Source organism: Neolamprologus brichardi, chromosome 22 (genome assembly GCF_056152115.1).
Source record: "Neolamprologus brichardi isolate AB-2024 chromosome 22, ASM5615211v1, whole genome shotgun sequence".
NCBI lineage: Eukaryota > Metazoa > Chordata > Actinopteri > Cichliformes > Cichlidae > Neolamprologus > Neolamprologus brichardi.
In genome coordinates this window covers 19,763,551-19,778,872 of record NC_142124.1, presented here as the reverse complement: position 1 = coordinate 19,778,872, position 15,322 = coordinate 19,763,551, and the positions used below count along the sequence as shown (strand labels likewise).

The 15,322-nt window shown below is 40.2% G+C and overlaps 2 protein-coding genes and 2 pseudogenes across 2 annotated transcripts; all 4 read right to left on the bottom strand.

The window, feature by feature from the left end:
- Positions 1 to 1,535: 1,535 nt before the first annotated feature.
- On the bottom strand, positions 1,536 to 3,758 carry LOC148096754 (lactose-binding lectin l-2-like; annotated as a pseudogene).
- A 699-nt stretch (positions 3,759 to 4,457) lies between these two features.
- Positions 4,458 to 5,624, bottom strand: LOC148096753 (lactose-binding lectin l-2-like). Its single transcript, XM_087835032.1, has 2 exons — positions 5,537 to 5,624; positions 4,458 to 4,891 (listed from the first exon to the last, which is right to left on the bottom strand). Exons 1-2 carry the CDS (start codon positions 5,622 to 5,624, stop codon positions 4,458 to 4,460), a joined length of 522 nt encoding a protein of 173 aa, XP_087691158.1.
- Positions 5,625 to 8,496: 2,872 nt separating this feature from the next.
- Positions 8,497 to 11,653, bottom strand: LOC148096752 (lactose-binding lectin l-2-like). The gene is made up of 4 exons (XM_087834832.1): positions 11,572 to 11,653; positions 10,828 to 10,967; positions 9,811 to 9,937; positions 8,497 to 8,930 (listed from the first exon to the last, which is right to left on the bottom strand). The coding sequence occupies exons 1-4, from the start codon at positions 11,651 to 11,653 to the stop codon at positions 8,497 to 8,499; spliced, it is 783 nt and encodes a 260-aa protein (XP_087690958.1).
- A 1,497-nt stretch (positions 11,654 to 13,150) lies between these two features.
- On the bottom strand, positions 13,151 to 14,628 carry LOC148096751 (lactose-binding lectin l-2-like; annotated as a pseudogene).
- Positions 14,629 to 15,322: the final 694 nt, after the last annotated feature.

The window sequence follows — 15,322 nt, the reverse complement described above, 5'->3', positions numbered from 1 at the left end:
AGTCCGTAGAGCGTCCTGCCTGACCTCATCTACCAAATACGAAGGGGCACAGAGCCGATCTCTGATGTAATCACACATCCACACTAATACTGCGTACTCTGTCTCTCTGTCCTTATAGATGTATTAAAGAGACCCCAAATTCCAGTACTTTGACTTAGTACTTCAGTGTTCAGCAACAACATAATTTGGGGCTCTAGCGGAGTAATCTGAAATTAAAACGATCACCTCTCCACTGCTGCCTTTATCTTTAAGGAGAACATATGCACCTTTTGTCATCTATTTGAAGATTTTTTATTTTTCTGGAGTGATTAAGCAACAAGTGTGGTTTCATTCTTTGTCTCTTTAAGTGAGCTTCAGTGCGATCATTCTCAGTAAACAAATCCAAAACAAACCCTGTGCACACTTTTTATTGCAGTGAACACATATAAATGAAGTGATTGTGGCCAGCCTGTTCAGAGTCAATAAAAAAGAAAGACCGTCTATGTAACTGTAAGAGTTATACGCTTAATCTTTAATTTTTGCTTGTACTTTGCCACTTTATTTGCAGTGTGTACAAATGTTTAAATGCCCTTGTGTCTATTACATTTTTTAAATAAACCAAACTAAACAAAAAGATTGCAATAAATAGACTTTTAAACTAAAGCAGATCATTACCACTGCTATGCCAGCTAGGCTGTCCTGCAGATATCCGACACTCATGTTGGGCGTTTGTGTCGCTTTCTATCCTAAAATGTGAAGTCCAGCCTTAAAGCTTTCTTCATCAGCTTCATCAGCTTTCTACAGCTCTCATCTTAACTCCCACCATAAAAGTTTACTTAAGATTTTTAAAATGACATTTCTGACAATGAAAGCTGATAGTTGAAAGCACATGTCTATATTTTTCTAGTGACTCTACGTTGGCCTTCTGTAACAAAGAAAGAGTGAAGAGCTCACGTTTTAAGATGTGATCTAAATTTTCCACTTTGCCAATGAAGGACCTTTTTGATACAATAAAACTACAGCAAAGTCCAGATACTTAGGGTAGTATAATTTGGTGACCTGCAGAGAAGGTCTGAATTCAACAAGATATGAGCAGATGCTTTACAAACTAATTTCCTTGAGACCATAAAGCTGGTATAAAAAGTAAATTGGTGAGTTGAACTAATCAGTTTCATCATTTTAAATATAAATTCATGTCTCTTACCCTTGATGCACATCCTAACATAGACCATGAACACCACAGCCTGCAGTGGAGCAGCTGCTAAAAATAACACGTTTCTACAGTTTGTTTTTCAAGCCACTTCAGAAGAACATAGTTCAGCAGCACATCATGTACAGATAAGCGAGCCGTCAGATGTCTTTATTTTCTTGTTACTTATAAAGTGTCTCTGTCAGTGGACTCAACACCAGGCTGCAGTACACAATAAATTAACTCATTCCCAGTAATACACATTCATCTGTCTATCAGACTGAGTTGCTCATTAACTGAAGGAACCAGAACACAGTTCTGCATCGTTCCAACCCAAATAGTGCAGATTAAAAGTATTTTTCAGTTTCTAAGGGCAGCTTATCCGTGCTGCACAAACAGAAGCTAAATTGAGAGAACACTGGTAATCATTCCACTTCTTTAAGTTTGAATAGTTAGTGTGAACACAGTGTTCATTTGTTCCTGCGTTGTCTGGTTGTCCTGCATGCCAGTAGACGAAACTCACTGGAGGTCACTCAGTCCAATCCAGGTCCATTGCTCAGCATGGTCAAAGTTCTTAATCAAAGATTTTACAAACTCCTCTTCCTCCTGGTTTTAGATGGACACCAGGTTGGCTCGCTGGGACACACAGTAGAGCTCTGCATCAGCCCAGCTCATGTGTGTGGCCACATATTTGTAGCAGCGGCCATTGAAGCTGTACCAGAACATGGGACAGCTTCCACGCAGTAGTTGAACTCTGTGGTCATCTGAAGAAGACAGAGCAGTCAGAACTCGATGAAAAAGCAGGAATGAAAGGGATCAGGTTTTTGTCAGTGTGACAGACTTTTTTCTTTGGTGTTCTTCAGAGACGGCACATCAGGCAAGCATGTCTGCACAGTTGACACTGTGAAAGTTAAAGCATACAGAGAAGTAAGCTGCTCTTATTGTGTTTACCAGCAAGTATTTATCATAACTCTGTGGTATAGTAAAACTAGTGCTGTCAGCGTTAATCTCATTAAAATTACTTTAACGTGTAGCTGCATCAATGCGGGAAGGTGCAAGGTGTCATATCCTTAGCACAATTAACTCGTTAATGCATTAGTGCCATCCAGCCCCACGGACAGGGCGATCCGTGATAACTTGCTAACGGAGATTTGCTGCGTTAAAGCGGTTATGGCTTTAACGTCACTTTAACTAGATTAACAAGAGTAGAACCCATCTGATGTTGGGAATTTTGTAGAATTTTGTATCATTGACTCTGCTTAAATAGAGACATCAGAAATATGAACAACATGTTCTCGAAGTGAAATAAAAAAGACAAAGGTAGAGAAAAGAGCAGTCAGAATATGAGACAGTTACCAAGTTGGAGCTTCACTTCATTTTCATCAGACAGAGTCTTAGAAGGAGCACCCAGAGCCAGACCGAGCAGGAAGAGGAGCAAGATCATGTTGGAGCTTTAAGTCTCAAAGTGCTGCTGAAGCTTCTTTGTACAGGATGTTCAGATTTCTGCAGAGTTGAAGCTGCTTTCTTTTATAGCTGAGTGAGAGCGAGATTTCACTGCTGGTGTGACATCATTGGCCACATGGACCAAAGCTTTCCACTGTACACAATAACAATAAACATAAGCCAGAAAAAACATCACATGCCAAAAAGTTAATAGTTTTTAAGCACTTTTTTTCTTTGATGTACCTTCTGAATGTCACAGCCCGGTGGATCAACAGGTAGCTCTCGCCAGGGTGGAACGGATTCACACCCTCGGCCCAAACACCCGTGAAGTGGAAACACCTGAGTCTCATTTGCACTGTCAGCATTTAAGCAGAGGGATATTAGCTTTCATCGCTAGATTGTTGTGTGACTCGGATTCCCTGGATCTGTCCCTGTTTACCCTGAGAGGATTCCTTGTAGTGAGTGATTGGAGAGTGGCTGGCAGCAGGCAGTGAGTGACCGAAGAGGAAGGAGTGTTTTCCCCCTGTCCTCCCCACCTTGGATCCCCTGGAGCCCATACCCCTGTCACCTTGTATATAGCACTATTCCCCGAACTGTCTGTACGTACACCTGGTGAAACGTGTAATAAATGCCACTGTGATCTTCTCAAGTTCAAGAGTCCTGCGTGCGAGTCCTCAGTGAACCGTGACACTGAAGAAGATCAGATAAGCATGTCTGCACAGTTGCCACTGTGAGAGTTAAAACATGCAGAGAAGTAAGCTGCTCTTATTGTGTTTATAAGCAGTCTTTATAATAACTCTACAGTATAGTAGAACCCATCTGACATGCAGAAAAAAAATCTGTGTTACAATCCAACACTAAGAATTTGGTATCACTGACTGCTGAAACAGAACAAGAAGAAAATCCTGGAGTGTTTGACTAAAATGTGATTAAAATAATTGAACGAAAAAAAACCCCCACACAAATAAAGTTAAAATACAAGAAGGGAGGGAAGAGTCAAAATATAGGACGGTTACCAAGTTGTAGCTTCAATTCACTGCCATCAGAAGGAGACTCAGAAGGAGCACCCAGAGCAAGACTGAACAGGAAGAGGAGCAAGATCATGTTGGAGCTTTAAGTCTCAACCTTTGATGAAGAGCTGCTGAAGCTTCTTTGTACAGGATTTCTGCAGAGAGGTGGAGCTGCTTTCTTTTATAGCTGCCTGAGAGGCTGTTTTCACCGATCACTGTGATGTCATTGGCCAAATGGAATAAAACTCTCCACAGTAAACATCACTAACACCAGGCAGTAAACACCATCAGATTCTAAAGAAATGAATAATTGCTGAACAGCCACGTCCTCCTGGCAGACTCAGAAGAACGGGACTCTTTTTGCTATAATTCTGCATTTATGATATGATCAAAGGCCTTTTCAGCATAATGATTAAACAAACATGAAAGGTTGTAACAAGAAGACAGCAGCTCACAAGCTCTAGCTATGGCCTGCTCTAATAAACAAATATAGAACAAATACTCAACGTTAAAGAGGACTCAGCACCCAGAGTCACCCAAACAACCTATTGCTGTGCAACACTTTCATTTTATCAATTTAAAGTGATCAAGAAAAACAAACAAACAAACAAACAAACAAACAAATGCATGATGAAAATATCTGTTTAATATAGTATTACAGAGTCCTTAAATTTGTGAACTCCAGCCTTGCACTTCTGTACTTCTAATATGTTTAATTAATAAACATATTCATTAGGATATATTAATATTAACATTGATAAATTTATTGTGGAGGGACACTACATGCCAACATAACATCACGTTAACTGTCTAATGTTGAATTAGCGTCATAGTTTCTAAACACAAGCATTGCGTTTTACACAAACAGAGGGATAGCCAAGAGAGCATGGTACGTCATTCCACTTCTTAACAGGACCAAAGTTGTTTTGCACACAGTGTTCGTTTTTTTTCAGGTTGTTTGGCTCGCCTGCAAGCCAGTTAAAAAAGCGTACCACAGAGCCATCAGACCACATCCATCTGCCCTCTCTGTGAACATCACTGAGTCCAATCCAAGAGGCTCTCTGAGCAGGATCGAAGTTCCTGATCAGGGATCTGACAAAGTTCTCTTCCTCCATGTTGTGGATAGACACCAGGTTGGCTCCCTGTGACAAACAGTGGAACTCTGCATCAGACCAGATCATCGGTGTAGCTACATACGTATAGCAGCGGCCGTTGAAGCTCCACCAGAACGGGGGACAGTTTCCTCTCAGGAGCTTCACTGCCCGGTCATCTGAAAATGACAGAAACAAGAAGAGGAAAAAAGAACATGATTTGTTTTTTAGTAACAGAAGAAACCTGAAGAGACCTGGTGTCAGGCTGCTTTTCTGTATGTACTTCAGGGAATAGAAAGAAACATTACATATTAGCTTCTCTGCATCAGCTCCCTGCTAAATCCAGATTAAAATTTAAAATCCTTCTCCTCACATACAAGGTATTAAATACTCTGTTCTGCTCTCAGACTGCTGGTTTACTTGTGGTTTTGAGGGTAATGTGGACTGGGAGGCAGAGCCTTCCACTTTAAGCCTCCTCTACTGTGGAACCAGCTCCAGTTTGGATTCAGGACACTAATCTTACTTTTAATATTAAGCTTTTCTTTTTGATGAGGCCTAAAGTTCTACCAGTCACAGCAAATGGCTGCTCCTCTCTGAGCCTGGTTCTGCTGGAGGTTTGAAACGTGGAACCAAATTAATGCATGTATCCCCAATTATACTAACACAAATTTCTCTGAAAAACAAAACAAAAAAGATGATAAAAGTGCATTTAAAATCTAATGGTATGCTAAATAATATTAAAAAGACAAAAAGAAAACCCCCACAAAATATAAACTACAATAAGTAAATGAACAAAAAGAGGAGCCAGAATGTGGGACAGTTACCAAGTTGGAGCTTTACTTCATTGTCATCAGAAGGAGACTCAGAAGGAGCACCCAGAGCCAGACCGAACAAGAAGAGGAGCAAGATCATGTTGGAGCTTTAAGTCTCAAAGTGTGATGAGGAGCTGCTGAAGCTTCTTTGTACAGGATGTTCAGATTTCTGCAGAGAGTTGGTCCTGCTTTCTTTTATAGCTGCCTGAGAGGCTGTTTTCACTCCACTCTAAGCAATAACACTAAAAATGAGCCAGAAAAATACATCAAATTCCAATGAACTGAGCTGATGTGTAATTTATGTTTATGGTACCATAAAGCTATATCAGCATAATGATTAATCAAACAGGGTGAATCAGATCTCTAACAGGAAGGACCAAATAGAAACTCCTGAGCTGCTCCAGTAAACAAAGACAGATTGAACTCTCCCCTCTCAGAAGGATCCGCTCTATGTAGTCAACCCAGAGATATGTGACTCTGCTATGGCAGACAGTAAAGTTGAAGTAAATACAAATTTTAAAATGAATTAACTAACATAATTCGAACCTTTGGTTTATAGATGGATTTTTGAATACTATCCATCCATCCATCCATTCGCTTCTGCTCATCCTTTTCAGGGTTGTGGGGGGTGCTGGAGCCTATGCCAGCTGTCATACGGCGAGAGGCGGGGTACACCCTGGACAGGTCGCCAGTCTGTCGCAGGGCTAACACACACAGAGAGAGACAACCATTTGCACTCACATTCCCTCCCGCATTCACACCTATGGGCAATTTAGATTAGTCACTTAACCTATCCACAAACTGCATGATTTTTGAATACATTTAGTCTTTATCAAGCTTTTTGTGGTCTCACAATGCTTTATATAGACATCAATGGATATCAATAAACTCATTTATTATTTGATTGCATATTGAATATCGCCTGACTGCCTCTGTGCAAGTATGCAAAAGGAGAGAGACAGAAATACTTACTTTTTACTCTATGCAGTAATTATAGTAATAGTAGTAAGTACACTAATAATGTTTTCATGCATTCAGATTGATACACACCTGTTGGATATGTGTGATATTTATCATGATATCAAAGCAGCTGTTAAATCCTTGTCACAAAAGCTACATGTCATTAGAAAACTCTGGAATCATGACATTGAGCAGTTTATAAAAGTATTTTTGGTCACATCTTATTAATATTAATCCGAATAATTGCAGTATCAAAAAACAGACCTGAGCTACAACAGAGAGGCTGATTAATGTAGCTTTGTTTTTGGCAACAACAATAATATCCAGTCAGCCTCCCCCCTCCTTATTTCATGTTTTGGTTTGGTCCAGGTGCACGTGCTCCCAGCTGATGCTGAGCCTAGAACTGGACCTCAGCAGGAGAAAGAGACAGTAGGATGGGTCCAGTATAAGTAAGCTCTGTTTTTCAAAAAAGAAAAGCAAAACAGGTGGAAATAAACTCATAGTGACGTCCATATGAATGAAACTGCTTTTCTTTCCTAGTGTTAGTTAGCTTACTTCATTTCTAACAAAAGCCTCAGGACAGACATATTATTTATTTATGAGATCATCGTTGAACTTTTAGTCTTTTTTTTGCAAAACTCATTCAAATGTGTTTGGGTAAAATTATCCACAACTCAAAGACATCACTTAACTACTTATTGACACGTGTTGAGCTCTGGCCTTTTCCAGAGAACTTCACTGTTTGTTTGACTGAGTATTTATTGATTTATTATATTATAAAATGACATCATCAGCAAAATGCTTAACAGAATAGGTTACTATATCAGGAAGAGGAAATAGAAGTGTGCAATCATTCTCAGTAAACAAATCCAAAACAAACCCTGTGCACACTTTTTATTGCAGTGAACACATATAAATGAAGTGATTGTGGCCGGCCTGTTCAGAGTCAATAAAAAGAAAGACCGTCTATGTAACTGTAAGAGTTATACGCTTAATCTTTAATTTTTGCTTGTACTTTGCCACTTTATTTGCAGTGTGTACAAATGTTTAAATGCCCTTGTGTCTATTACATTTTTTAAATAAGCCAAACTAAACAAAACCATAGACTTTTAAACTAAAGCAGATCATTACCACTGCTGTGCCAGCTTGGCTGTCCTGCAGATATCCGAGACTCATGTTGGGCGTTTGTGTCGCTTTCTATCCTAAAATGTGAAGTCCAGCCTTAAAGCTTTCTTCATCTGCTTCATCAGCTTTCTACAGCTCTCATCTTAACTCCCACCATAAAAGTTTACTTAAGATTTTTAAAATGACATTTCTGACAATGAAAGCTGATAGTTGAAAGCACATGTCTATGTTTTTCTAGTGACTCTACGTTGGCCTTCTGTAACAAAGAAAGAGTGAAGAGCTCACGTTTTAAGATGTGATCTAAATGTTTCACTTTGCCAATGAAGGACCTTTTTGATACAATAAAACTACAGCAAAGTCCAGATACTTAGGGTAGTATAATTTGGTGACCTGCAGAGAAGGTCTGAATTCAACAAGATATGAGCAGATGCTTTACAAACTAATTTCCTTGAGACCATAAAGCTGGTATAAAAAGTAAATTGGTGAGTTGAACTAATCAGTTTCATCATTTTAAATATAAATTCATGTCTCTTACCCTTGATGCACATCCTAACATTGACCATGAACACCACAGCCTGCAGTGGAGCAGCTGCTAAAAATAACACGTTTCTACAGTTTGTTTTTCAAGCCACTTCAGAAGAACATAGTTCAGCAGCACATCATGTACAGATAAGCGAGCCGTCAGATGTCTTTATTTTCTTGTTACTTATAAAGTGTCTCTGTCATTGGACTCAACACCAGGCTGCAGTACACAATAAATTAACTCATTCCCAGTAATACACATTCATCTGTCTATCAGACTGAGTTGCTCATTAACTGAAGGAACCAGAACACAGTTCTGCATCGTTCCAACCCAAATAGTGCAGATTAAAAGTATTTTTCAGTTTCTAAGGGCAGCTTATCCGTGCTGCACAAACAGAAGCTAAATTGAGAGAACACTGGTTATCATTCCACTTCTTTAAGTTTGAATAGTTAGTGTGAACACAGTGTTCATTTGTTCCTGCGTTGTCTGGTTGTCCTGCATGCCAGTAGACGAAACTCACTGCACAACCATCAGGCCACATCCATCTGCCTTCTTTATGGAGGTCACTCAGTCCAATCCAGGTCCATTGCTCAGCATGGTCAAAGTTCTTAATCAAAAATTTAACAAACTCCTCTTCCTTCTGGCTGTAGATGGACACCAGGTTGGCTCGCTGTGACACACAGTAGAGCTCTGCATCAGCCCAGCTCATGTGTGTGGCCACATATTTGTAGCAGCGGCCATTGAAGCTGAACCAGAACATGGGACAGCTTCCACGCAGTAGTTTAGCTCTGTCGTCATCTGAAGAAGACACAGCAGTCAGAACTCGATGAAATACAAATAATAACTGTTTGACTGACTGTGTGACTGACATTTTTTCTTTTATGTACCCTCTGAATGTCATGGCCTGGTGGATCAGCAGGTAGCTGATCAGTAGCATTATTGTCTCTAGTTCTTCTTTATCTCTCTCTCGCTGGTGCGGAACTCACTGTGGATTCACACCCTCTGCCCACGCACCTGTTGTGTGGCTCGGATATCCTGGATCCATCCCTGTTTACCCTGAGAGGATTCCTTGTCATGAGTGATTGGAGAGGGGCTGGCAGCAAACAGTGAGTGACCGAAGAGGAGCGAGTGTTTTCCCCCTGTCCTCCCGACCTTGGATCCCCTGGAGCCCATACCCCTGTCACCTTGTATATAGCACTATTCTCCGCACTGTCTGTACGTACACCTGGTGAAATGTGTAATAAATACCACTGTGTTTATCTCAAGTTGAAGGGTCCTGCGTGAAAGTCCTCAGTGAACCGTGACACTGAAGAAGATCAGATAAGCATGTCTGCACAGTTGACACTGTGAAAGTTAAAACATGCAGAGAAGTAAGCTGCTCTTATTGTGTTTATAAGCAAGTCTTTATCATAACTCTACAGTATAGTAGAACCCATCTGACATGGGGAAAAAATCTATATTACAACCTAACACCAAGAATTTTGTATCACTGACTGCTGAAACACAACAAGCAGAAAATATTGGAGTGTTTAATTAAAATGTGATTAAAATAATTTAAACACACACACACACACACACACACACACACCTACACACACAGACACACACACACACACACACACACAAATAAAGTTAAAATACAAGAAGGGAGGCAAGAGTCAGAATATAGGACGGTTACCAAGTTGTAGCTTCACTTCATTGCCATCAGAAGGAGCACCCAGAGCCAGACTGAACAGGAAGAAGAGCAAGATCGTGATAGTTGAAAGCGCATGTCTATGTTTTTCTAGTGACTCTACGTTGGCCTTCTGTAACAAAAAAAGAGTGAAGAGCTCACATTTTGAGATGTGATCTAAATGTTTCACTTTGCCAATGAAGGACCTTTTTGATACAATAAAACTACAGCAAAGTCCAGATACTTAGGGTAGTATAATTTGGTGACCTGCAGAGAAGGTCTGAATTCAACAAGATATGAGCAGATGCTTTACAAACTAATTTCCTTGAGACCATAAAGCTGGTATAAAAAGTAAATTGGTGAGTTGAACTAATCAGTTTCATCACTTTAAATATAAATTCATGTCTCTTACCCTTGATGCACATCCTAACATAGACCATGAACACCACAGCCTGCACTGAAGCAGCTGCTAAAAATAACACATGTTTCTACAGTTTGTTTTTCAAGCCACTTCAGAAGAACATAGTTCAGCAGCACATCATGTACAGATAAGCGAGCCGTCAGATGTCTTTATTTTCTTGTTACTTATAAAGTGTCTCTGTCAGTGGACTCAACACCAGGCTGCAGTACACAATAAATTAACTCATTCCCAGTAATACACATTCATCTGTCTATCAGACTGAGTTGCTCATTAACTGAAGGAACCAGAACACAGTTCTGCATCGTTCCAACCCAAATAGTGCAGATTAAAAGTATTTTTCAGTTTCTAAGGGCAGCTTATCCGTGCTGCACAAACAGAAGCTAAATTGAGAGAACACTGGTTATCATTCCACTTCTTTAAGTTTGAATAGTTAGTGTGAACACAGTGTTCATTTGTTCCTGCGTTGTCTGGTTGTCCTGCATGCCAGTAGACGAAACTCACTGGAGGTCACTCAGTCCAATCCAGGTCCATTGCTCAGCATGGTCAAAGTTCTTAATCAAAGATTTTACAAACTCCTCTTCCTCCTGGTTTTAGATGGACACCAGGTTGGCTCGCTGGGACACACAGTAGAGCTCTGCATCAGCCCAGCTCATGTGTGTGGCCACATATTTGTAGCAGCGGCCATTGAAGCTGTACCAGAACATGGGACAGCTTCCACGCAGTAGTTGAACTCTGTGGTCATCTGAAGAAGACAGAGCAGTCAGAACTCGATGAAAAAGCAGGAATGAAAGGGATCAGGTTTTTGTCAGTGTGACAGACTTTTTTCTTTGGTGTTCTTCAGAGACGGCACATCAGGCAAGCATGTCTGCACAGTTGACACTGTGAAAGTTAAAGCATACAGAGAAGTAAGCTGCTCTTATTGTGTTTACCAGCAAGTATTTATCATAACTCTGTGGTATAGTAAAACTAGTGCTGTCAGCGTTAATCTCATTAAAATTACTTTAACGTGTAGCTGCATCAATGCGGGAAGGTGCAAGGTGTCATATCCTTAGCACAATTAACTCGTTAATGCATTAGTGCCATCCAGCCCCACGGACAGGGCGATCCGTGATAACTTGCTAACGGAGATTTGCTGCGTTAAAGCGGTTATGGCTTTAACGTCACTTTAACTAGATTAACAAGAGTAGAACCCATCTGATGTTGGGAATTTTGTAGAATTTTGTATCATTGACTCTGCTTAAATAGAGACATCAGAAATATGAACAACATGTTCTCGAAGTGAAATAAAAAAGACATAAATAAAGGCAAAAGTAGAGAAAAGAGCAGTCAGAATATGAGACAGTTACCAAGTTGGAGCTTCACTTCATTTTCATCAGACAGAGTCTTAGAAGGAGCACCCAGACAGAGCAGGAAGAGGAGCAAGATCATGTTGGAGCTTTAAGTCTCAAAGTGTGATGAGGAGCTGCTGAAGCTTCTTTGTACAGGATGTTCAGATTTCTGCAGAGTTGAAGCTGCTTTCTTTTATAGCTGAGTGAGAGCGAGATTTCACTGCTGGTGTGACATCATTGGCCACATGGACCAAAGCTTTCCACTGTACACAATAACAATAAACATAAGCCAGAAAAAACATCACATGCCAAAAAGTTAATAGTTTTTAAGCAGTAACATTTTCTTGGGACTTCCAGGAGAACGTGACTGTTTTTGCTGTAATTGTATATTTATGTTATGATCAAAGGACTTTGCAGTACAATGATTAAACAAACAGGAAAGGTCACAGTAACAGAAAGAGACAAGTAGATTTGCTCTAGTAAACACAGCGCGAGCTAATTCCCTGCATTAAAGAGCATTAGCTCTCATTCTCTTTAAGTTTTTCTGTAAAATTTAATAAGGAAGAGCTTTGTTCTTTCCTTCGGAGGCGATTTTAGGTTCAGACTTTTAGGGGGGTCAGCCCCAAATCATAATCTCATGCATACAGTACTGAATAATTAATATTAATGGAATATGCTGTTTGTCGTCACCCCTTTTCACATTTGCAAACTTTCAAATGCAGCCTAATTAATTGGATGACCATTCCCACTGTGTAAACAGATGTCGTCATTTTTGGACATCCAATTTTGGTCCACTGAAGGAGTAGTTTTGTAACGTTTTTGATGTCCACTGAACAGCTACTGTTGATGTCCGTGCATCTTAGGTGATGAAGAGGTAAGCAGATAACCTGTGCCTCTGCCCACTCACGGGCAATGCTGCCCTTTCTCAGGCTTGCTCAAACACCTGCAACTCATTGCTTTTATCTGTACTGTGTATTTAAGGACTAGCTGTGACAACGTGTCTTCATTATGGTGGCAAATTGGCTAAACTTGTTTGATGATGACTTTTGTAAATTCGGTTCAGTCGCCCTTGTGTCTTGTCTGCTTCCTAGTTACCCACTTGAAGTTCCTGTCTCACTCACTGAGAAATGCATCTGCCTGGAGTCAAAGACCTGCAACTTGACTGGTACAGCAAAGAAACTCAGGCTTTGTAAATTTTGGATACAAGAGGTGAGTTTTGCTTGTGTTTCCATCTGTGTATCTTGTATATATGTAGTTCTAAAATTACATGGGATAGTTAGCACTCAGTATCTTTACTTTAAGTTCATTTGAATGCAAGAACACACCCAGAGCCAGATCGAAAAGCTTTAATCATGAGATGCACACTGTCATTATATCACTGGCTGGATTCATTCATGAAGCTTAATGTACAGCTTGGATTCATATCAGACAGTTCAGCTTCTTCTAAAATGTCACAAAACTATGATAAAATTAAAGATTTTGACAGAATAACATATAGATTTAGAATTAAGGTATGACTTCACATCGGTGATATGTACAGTTGTTGATCCAGCAATCATTAACATGAAAGTCTTTGAATATGTAAGGTTCTCAGTTGCTATGGGCAAGCCACACGAGTAGCACAAACAGAGGTATAAGTTACAGAACACGGTACATCATTCCACTTCTTATTTGTATCATAGTTGTTATGACCACAGTGTTCAGCTCCTCCACCATTGCTTGGCTCTGCAGCATGCCAGTAGACAAAATTACCAGTGAAATTGACATAACATTGATGATCATTCCACTTCTTTGCATCAAACATGTTAGTGTGAACACAGTGTTCATTTGTTCCATCATTGTCTGGTTGTCCTGCATGGCAGTAGACAAAATTCACTGCACAACCATCAGACCACATCCATCTGCCTTCATTATGGAGGTCACTCAGTCCAATCCAGGTGAGCATGGTCAAAGTTCTTAATTAATGATTTAACAAACTTCTCTTTCTCCTCACTGTGGATAGACAGCAGGTTGGCTCGCTGTGACACACAGTAGAGCTCTGCATCAGCCCAGCTCATGTGTGTGGCCACATATTTGTAGCAGCGGCCATTGAAACTGTACCAGAACATGGGACAGTTTCCATGAAGTAGTAACTGTTTAACTGACTGTGTGACTGACTTTTTTTCTTTGATGTACCTTCTGAATGTCACAGCCCGGTGGATCAACAGGTAGCTCTCGCCAGGGTGGAACGGATTCACACCCTCGGCCCAAACACCCGTGAAGTGGAAACACCTGAGTCTCATTTGCACTGTCAGCATTTAAGCAGAGGGATATTAGCTTTCATCGCTAGATTGTTGTGTGACTCGGATTCCCTGGATCTGTCCCTGTTTACCCTGAGAGGATTCCTTGTAGTGAGTGATTGGAGAGTGGCTGGCAGCAGGCAGTGAGTGACCGAAGAGGAAGGAGTGTTTTCCCCCTGTCCTCCCCACCTTGGATCCCCTGGAGCCCATACCCCTGTCACCTTGTATATAGCACTATTCCCCGAACTGTCTGTACGTACACCTGGTGAAACGTGTAATAAATGCCACTGTGATCTTCTCAAGTTCAAGAGTCCTGCGTGCGAGTCCTCAGTGAACCGTGACACTGAAGAAGATCAGATAAGCATGTCTGCACAGTTGCCACTGTGAAAGTTAAAACATGCAGAGAAGTAAGCTGCTCTTATTGTGTTTATAAGCAGTCTTTATAATAACTCTACAGTATAGTAGAACCCATCTGACATGCAGAAAAAAAATCTGTGTTACAATCCAACACTAAGAATTTGGTATCACTGACTGCTGAAACAGAACAAGAAGAAAATCCTGGAGTGTTTGACTAAAATGTGATTAAAATAATTGAACGAAAAAACCCCACACAAATAAAGTTAAAATACAAGAAGGGAGGGAAGAGTCAAAATATAGGATGGTTACCAAGTTGTAGCTTCAATTCACTGCCATCAGAAGGAGACTCAGAAGGAGCACCCAGAGCAAGACTGAACAGGAAGAGGAGCAAGATCATGTTGGAGCTTTAAGTCTCAACCTTTGATGAAGAGCTGCTGAAGCTTCTTTGTACAGGATTTCTGCAGAGAGGTGGAGCTGCTTTCTTTTATAGCTGCCTGAGAGGCTGTTTTCACCAATCACTGTGATGTCATTGGCCAAATGGAATAAAACTCTCCACAGTAAACATCACTAACACCAGGCAGTAAACACCATCAGATTCTTAAGAAATGAATAATTGCTGAACAGCCACGTCCTCCTGGCAGACTCAGAAGAACGGGACTCTTTTTGCTATAATTCTGCATTTATGATATGATCAAAGGCCTTTTCAGCATAATGATTAAACAAACATGAAAGGTTGTAACAAGAAGACAGCAGCTCACAAGCTCTAGCTATGGCCTGCTCTAATAAACAAATATAGAACAAATACTCAACGTTAAAGAGGACTCAGCACCCAGAGTCACCCAAACAACCTATTGCTGTGCAACACTTTCATTTTATCAATTTAAAGTGATCAAGAAAAACAAACAAACAAACAAACAAACAAACAAATGCATGATGAAAATATCTGTTTAATATAGTATTACAGAGTCCTTAAATCTGTGAACTCCAGCCTTGCACTTCTGTACTTCTAATATGTTTAATTAATAAACATATTCATTAGGATATATTAATATTAACATTGATAAATTTATTGTGGAGGGACGCTACATGCCAACATAACATCACGTTAACTGTCTAATGTTGAATTAGCGTCA

What these genes read in the sequence shown, in the direction of transcription:
- LOC148096753 (XM_087835032.1), bottom strand. Translation starts at nt 5,624, where the DNA reads ATGATCTTGCTCCTCTTCTTGTTCGGTCTGGCTCTGGGTGCTCCTTCT. An exon ending in TGAAGTAAAGCTCCAACTTG is followed by an intron (nt 4,892 to 5,536) that starts GTAACTGTCCCA and finishes TGTCATTTTCAG; the next exon opens with ATGACCGGGCAGTGAAGCTC.
- LOC148096752 (XM_087834832.1), bottom strand. Translation starts at nt 11,653, where the DNA reads ATGATCTTGCTCCTCTTCCTGCTCTGTCTGGGTGCTCCTTCTAAGACT. An exon ending in TGAAGTGAAGCTCCAACTTG is followed by an intron (nt 10,968 to 11,571) that starts GTAACTGTCTCA and finishes TGTCTTCTTCAG; the next exon opens with ATGACCACAGAGTTCAACTA. An exon ending in TGTCCCAGCGAGCCAACCTG is followed by an intron (nt 9,938 to 10,827) that starts GTGTCCATCTAA and finishes TTTTTGTTACAG; the next exon opens with AAGGCCAACGTAGAGTCACT.